Source organism: Elaeis guineensis, chromosome 10, assembly GCF_000442705.2.
Source record: "Elaeis guineensis isolate ETL-2024a chromosome 10, EG11, whole genome shotgun sequence".
NCBI lineage: Eukaryota > Viridiplantae > Streptophyta > Magnoliopsida > Arecales > Arecaceae > Elaeis > Elaeis guineensis.
In genome coordinates, this window is record NC_026002.2 from 41,970,460 (window position 1) to 41,977,787 (window position 7,328).

Below are 7,328 nucleotides of genomic sequence, written 5' to 3' on the forward strand. Positions count from 1 at the left end.
TGCTACAGTTGTCCCTTTATTTTCGATATCTGTCTCTTGTATCTAGCACATATCCATCACAAATTTCAAATCTTTGGTATGCTTGTCTCTGTACATTGGTCGTAAGTCGCGTTCAAAGAATTCTAAGCATGCCAATTGTTAAGTTGATCATCAATACAAAATATCCTCAGTTTTTAGTTCTTTATGGTTTGTTTCTGTTTTATCTACTAAGATCTGTGGATGCATAAATCAGCTTATGGGATGAATTAAGGTAGAATATGCATGGATGATATCTTATGCATGGAGAAACATTAGTTAGGTGATCCATCCTTGTCGCCAGATCTGTGATGTACTTTACCACTTAATTTTTGATGGATCCTTTTTATGTGTTTATTTTGAACCAACTTGATCCTTTTTTTTTTTTCCTGATCTTGTTGCTGCTATTGGTAGTGATGGTGCAGGAGCCTGATGAGCTAGGGAAGCCAAGGCATTGTAAATTAAAATTATTGTTTCTCAGTCATTAATGCTTCGACACTCTTTCGATCTCCTTCAAGACATGTACCTGCATAAATATATATACTCAATTCACTTACGTCTGTACTGTGTATGTATGTATAATTGTTTTGGGAATCTGGCATTCAAAATGAATATTGAATAAAATATATCAGTCCATATTGATGCATTAAGGACAGGGAAAGTGCTAGAAGATGGTATTCTTTGAACATAAATAATTATTATTGAAATAAATGTAAAGAACAATGCCGAATTAAGACTCGAATAATCCAAAGTCCTTTTAAAAATTGGAAAAACCCTGAAAAACAATAATTCAAAAAAAAAAAAGAGTAATGGAAAAACTACATTTCCCCGATTGCTTAGCTTCCATTATGGAGGAAGATGTTGCTTTAGGCTTGCAAAAATTTGTTCAGCAGATGGGAAGGTCAGCTGGAGGAGGCTCCAGGGACTGCAACATTCCGACCCCATTCTCCACCAGGAAAGCCATGGCCAAGCCCCAGGTAATATGAACATCCAAATGGCAATGCATGAGCCAGACCCCTGGATTGTCCGCTACGAATCGGATGACAGCCCAGCCGTTCACCGGCACTCCGACGGTGTTTCTCATCGGCGGGTCGACAAGGTTGAACCTGGCAGCATCCTTTGCAGCGTTGAAGTTCCCAAACCCCTCGGCGAGGATGTAGAAATCATGGCCATGGATGTGGATTGGATGGTTCTCAGCAGCAAATATGTTGGTGCCTTGGAGTACCAGCTGCACCACAGAACCATATTTCAACTTGTACACCTTGGTTGCTGCAACGGGCTGCCACAGGGAACGGCTAACGTTGGCCGCCGTGTAGTCGAACTGCACCGGCGGCTGGGCCGGGAAGTCGGTGGTGAACACGCCGGGCACGCCGAGGTGGTGGGCCTGGAGGATGGAGAAGTTGGCAGGCAAGACAAAGGAGATGTTGTTCATGCTCGCCCCAAAGCGAGTCCCATTCGGGCCGCCGCATCTCTTACCTCGAGGGCACTTGAACAGCCCAAGGCCCACGGTGAAGAAGAGGTTCTCATCTACTGGGCCAGGGATGTCAACTTTCCTCGGGCTTCTCAGGCCGGTAGAAAAGGCTGTGGCGGTGGCGGTGTCATTGTAGGCTGGGAGCTTGGGGAATTTCGGTTGAACAATGCCTTGCCCGGACTTTCCCGCAGAGAAGCCGCAGTCGTAATCCAGGATGGCGGTGGTGGTGGTGTTGTCAAAAGGGACGCCCTGGGCACTGGCATAGGCCCGGGCAGCCATGTAGTACCGGGACACTGGCTGGTCCATCGTCACGAGGACATCGGTGGTCTGGCCTGGGCCCAGCATGAGCACCGAGGTGGTGAAAGGCTTGGTGTAGGAGGCGTCGGCTCCGACAACGGTCATCTTGTGGCCAGCAATGGTGAAGAAGAGCTCAGTGTTTAGGGCTGCATTGATGATCCGGAGGAGGTTGGTCTCACCGGCTGCCACCGGAATGACTGTTGTGCCTGTGGATTTAGTTGAAAGCAATGCTTAGCTTGAGAAGAATTCATCACGCCAATATAAGCAAGCCCAACTATGGCATTTGCCGGTTAAATTGACCCAAATGGGCCTTCGTCTATGGATATATATTAGCTTTTTCGCTGGTTGGTAAAATATGAGAAGAACCCGCCTACCTTTGCCGGAACACTTGTAGAGATCGCCGGGTTGGCCATTGATGGTGAAAGCGTCAGAGGTGTTCGGAGCTGCTCCTGTCCGTGTCGCCTGTCTCACAACATCAATTGGATTTGCATCCCACCACTCTCCTGTTTATCATTATTATACTTCATCAGAATGATTTATTACATGGTTGTTTGAAGAAGTTTCTATATATGGCTTGGCTTATTAGGTCGGTTGGACCACAGTTCAGGCCTGTTGCAGAATACAAGAGAGTTCCTTGTAGGACCAGGTCCCGGGCAAATCTTAGAGCATATGCTCGGTGGATAACATGCAATCGGGAATTGGTGAAATACAAGGGGTAATGTGGCGTGTTATCCACCACTGGATTTGGTGTGGTCCATTGGACCTGGTCCAACTAATAATTAGACCCCTTTCCCTTGTGGTGATCTAATTTTGTCACCTGATATCTTAGCAGCATATTAAGTTAAACCATCAGGGAAAAAAAGCTTCTCTTTCTTGTTTACTGAAAAGCATATGGTCCATGTTTGCATGTAATGAGGTCCTAATTAAAGTTTGTTAGCTCCGTGGTCGTTAAGCTTGGGTGACACAAATTGCCCTTTAGTTGCACACCCAAGAGTATAAGGTCCTAATCAAAGTTGTTAAACTGTGTGGCCCATAGATTTGAGGGGCATAAATTTCTTTTTCTTGTGTACTCAAAGCCTTAGCTCCTAAACTCCTAATCGAAGTTTGTTGACCCTGTAGCCTATAGACCCTGTGAAATGATGCGGTTGCGGTGCTAGTTGGTGATGCCTGTCCTTTTCTTTTCAGTTAGCAAAGTCAAATGACTTTTTTGTGGCAGAATTATTGCCTTTTCACCAAGGAAAAGGTTCCTTCTAAAGAACACAGAACATCCCTCGTTTCCCAGGGGCCCAGACTTTGCAAAAGCCCTGAAAAACCAATTGTCTATAGAAATATGAAATGTTTTTATTTAATTTTTATTTTTTGAAGATTTCTTTTTCTTTTTTAAAGATAACCAGTTTCTACGCTTCATGGCTCATCTTTCTAGTGTTTCGTAGAATTTAAAAATTTTTGTTGGCTATGGATTACTGCCATACACCCACGAGACTTAATAGAGGTATATGAATCTTGACTACTAATAAATCATCATCACCACCGGACTCTTTCTTTTTTGTCTTTTTTTTTTTTTTTTATTGACCCTAGACCGCAGCATCGGTTTAACTGCAAAGTGGTCAGTCCCATCGGATGAAGCCCAGCCAATCAATGTAAAAAAAAAAAAAAAAAGGGCGGTTGGCCATCGACTGCATGGACCCACGTACCAAAGTTGCATGCTATCTACGAATGGCTTGATAGAGATGGTGCATCGGATGAAATGTTGGACTTGTCACACAATTCCTTTTGGTTATTTACTGCTGTTTGAGAAAAGATTGTTACCAAGAATGATGGGGATCTCTCTTTTGGGCTTGGTGAATGGATAGGAGGTTTTCTCCTTCGGGTGGATGATGAGAGCTCCATGCACAGTGGCCCTGAGCCAGGAGCTGTGTGCATGCCACCACAACGTCCCCTCTTGGCCCTCGATCGTAAACCGGTACGTATAGCTCCTACCCGGCCTGATCGGACACTGCGTCACCATCTCCGGTCCATCGGCCCATGCCGTTCTCATTTGTCGAATTCCATGCCTCAAAAAAAAAAAAAAAAAAAAAAAATGAAGAACTTGCTTAGTAATAGCTATTTATGCCTATGAATGCAATGAAAAGAAAACCGAGCAGGGTACCAGACTTGCAATAAATTTGTACATAACGTGGGTTTGCATGCATGGTTTTCATGCAAGTACGTATGTGAATGTGTATCTATATACGTATATATACGGATATATATACCAGTGAATTGTGACATTGTATCTGGCCCGGTTCACGACATTAATCACGAGGGTGTCACCATTTTTAACTTCCAGAGTTGGCCCTGGGTATTGCCCATTCACCGTAATGATGTTGTGGGTCTTGCACAGCCTCTTCACTGGCGTTGCTTGGACCTGAATCCAATATCAAAAGTACGTTTAAGATCTAAGAAGACGAAGGAGCAGGCAGACTAGAGATGAGATGAGTGGCACGCATATATACATACAACAAAGTCGTGGTAATGAACTTCAGCTTTGATTTGAGAGGAGAGAAGAAAGAAACTAAGAAGGAAGCAGAGGAACCAGAACGGCATGACAGTGTTCGAGTGAGCCTCCATATATAGCTTAACTAAAGCCTTGTTGTCTTTCTCAGAGAAAAACTAAGGCTTGTTGTTTGAAAGCTATGAGATGGTACTGCGATGGAAACGGAGAGGTATATATAGATAGCATGGGCATGGAGGGAATGGGGTTGTTTTGAGGTTGGCGGATTAGGTTTTAGTTTATGGTGAAAGCCTTTTGTTTTCTTTTAAATTAATGTCTGGTCAAGTTCCCATGTTCTCTTTTGATCAACCCTGTAGAAGTTGGTGCACCCACTAGCATTTCTGTTGAAGGTAGTAATTTCAGCAATGCTTGTTCTACAAGTCTCCCCATGGATACCCCGTCAGGACAACACAACATGATGGCCTATACATTTCGTGCATCGAATAAATTTTGACAATACCAAAGGTCTACATTTGCTCACCTAAATTGGTTGCATATTTTTGCATGGACCTTTCAAGACCTATGGTCCATGACACCTTGGAAAGGGATTAGTACATTGGCATTTTGACAATATATCAAGCATTCAGTCAGAAGTCTCGTCTATAGAATCCCACAAATATTCCTTGAAGCGACAAGTCTGTGGGTTTGGCTAGGCGTTGCTTTAGGGAGTGCAACTTCGGTTATAGTAAATATATATGACCGTTTCCATCTGCAGATAGAATAGAGGGGGCTGAAAGTTCTTCAGGGAGGCCTCATGTCGACAAAGTCTTCTCAGTTGGGTTGTTCTTCTAGAGAGAAACCTAGACGTAATTAACTAAATCGATATAACTCCTCCGGGCTTCTTGTTAATTATATGTGCTTTCTGAGTTATGTTTGCTTCTCTCGAACTGTCAATCATCTCACAACCCAATCACCTTTTGTCAATATAGCATTAAAAAAAAAAGAAGTTTCACTTGCATGCTTTTATCTATATAGTCTCGAGTATAACTTAAGCTCTGACCTCACATTAATAAAGAAGTTGAATTAGGTAGCTTTCCTTTCCAAGTCAAAACTTGGATTCAGGGGATTCTAGTTTCTGACCTCATGAACTTCTCTCCATAAGCATGGAATGAACATGAGAATCAATAAAATTGGTAATCGATATTAAATAAGCTAACTTTCTCTTTAAAAAGCATTAAATAAGGCCAAGGATTAGGTATACGTAGCGTTACTTGCACATCACTTGTCATTATGTATTATAGTTCAATTCTGAAAAATACTTGCGTCCATCTAATGATTCCTTGAAGTCTCCCTGTCAGAAGATTTCCAACCTATAGCCATCTGGTCTACTTATTGGACTATTATAGACAAGGCTACCTAATTGCTTGGTCCACTGCACTGACTATCTCTACAACGATAACATAACAACCATCCTCCGTTGTGGTTTTCAGAGAAAATCCAAAGCATTATTGCTGATGGAGGCATTTTACCAATCAGTTCTCTTCCTTGATGCTGGATGTTTTCCCTTCTAATTCAAGAAAAGGGGAATACTGTTGAGAGCCATTTAGTCAAACAAGTTGGCAATGTGAATATCAAACCTTAAAGTTAGGAAGATAGTTTTTCAGCCAAGAAAGAGAAGATATTCTTGGTAGGACAAGACCGAATTCAGGTGGAGACTACTATCGCTGATTTGGAGTGAATTGGCAGCTAAGTGGGAACCACTATAAACAATTGGTTATTGCACCGAAACGTTTCACATGCAAATGGTTCCTTAGATCTCTCTGCAATCCATGTGGGTGAAGGGAGGAGCACAAAAAAAAAGAAATGGTGAACCTCACTTCCCACCAACAATTAGATAGTGACACAAGCATACAGACCACTGAGCGAGGTGAGCGGCTCCATGTATCAGTTGAAGCAAGCATCATTTTAGACACAGCGAGCATTGTCTATAGATGATTTCTGATGGGGTTACATCGTGACGTGAACTCGGTTGCATGGCTCCAAGCAGCCAAAGGTGTAATTAATACCAAAAAGTACTGGGAGATGGAAATAGTTGGAGTGAGGCATCACCTAACATATTAATAACAATGAAAGAAGTTTTGGAGTTGTAATGCCAATGTAAAAGAATCTATAACAAGCTCTCTGACATCATATATTCTCACACAACTCCGAATAAAGCAGTAGTTTAGTTCGGTTCTAAGAAAGGATAACAACATGTTGGTGGGGTTAGGAGCGGATGGTGAGATCTATAATTTGGCAAGGAGGACTCCAATAATGTGGTACAGTCATTTGAACAATCTAGACTTGTAGTTGATATAATGGAGTGGCCTAACCTCCCTGTTCTTCAAAAAAATAAAAATAAAAAAAGGAAGTTGATATGATGGAGGCAGAAATGGGAAGTCGTATAACTTATGCGACACTTTGATTACATGAAGTCTTGTAATGGTCCCTGTATTTACACGGTTTTCCTTTGCAGAAACATCAACAAGTTTGGAAAGAATCTCGCATCTGAACTATAATATTATTCAGAAGCCAAAATTTTAAAAAATAAACAATTGCTTATACAATGTGATAGGATATGTTTAGGCATCTGGCATAAAGAAGTACAGTGGGGCAAAATTAATTTATATAAGAAATCATCCTTCTGATATGATAGAAGATCAAAAGTTGTGTGGACATTATAAGAAGCTGAGCACACTTTTGCTGCGATCTCATCTTGTTGCAAGATCATGAGAACCTTTATCAGTATTCAAAAAATAGAGATGAAGGAACTTTAATGATTCAGTATCTTAGGATAAACACTAGAGCCACTCCAACAAACAGAAAGACCTCTTAGAATGGTGTGGTTGGAGGAGGAACAGTATTAGCTTTTCCTGATGAATACCAGGACTGTACAGCAGTCAACAACTACTCCCATTAAGCCCAACAGCAAAAACTACGAATTTTTCTGTGACCTTCCAAAACCACTCTGTGGTATTGCCAAGATTCCAGAGCACCAATATATACTGTCTAAATGACCTCACCAGCATTAGC

At 41.9% G+C, this 7,328-nt stretch overlaps 1 protein-coding gene across 1 annotated transcript; it reads right to left on the reverse strand.

The window, feature by feature from the left end:
* Positions 1-733: 733 nt before the first annotated feature.
* Positions 734-4,445, reverse strand: LOC105052250 (laccase-3). Its single transcript, XM_010933005.3, has 5 exons — positions 4,283-4,445; positions 4,039-4,190; positions 3,593-3,837; positions 2,158-2,286; positions 734-1,989 (listed from the first exon to the last, which is right to left on the reverse strand). Exons 1-5 carry the CDS (start codon positions 4,391-4,393, stop codon positions 902-904), a joined length of 1,725 nt encoding a protein of 574 aa, XP_010931307.1. The 5' UTR covers positions 4,394-4,445; the 3' UTR covers positions 734-901.
* Between the last annotated feature and the right edge of the window lie 2,883 nt (positions 4,446-7,328).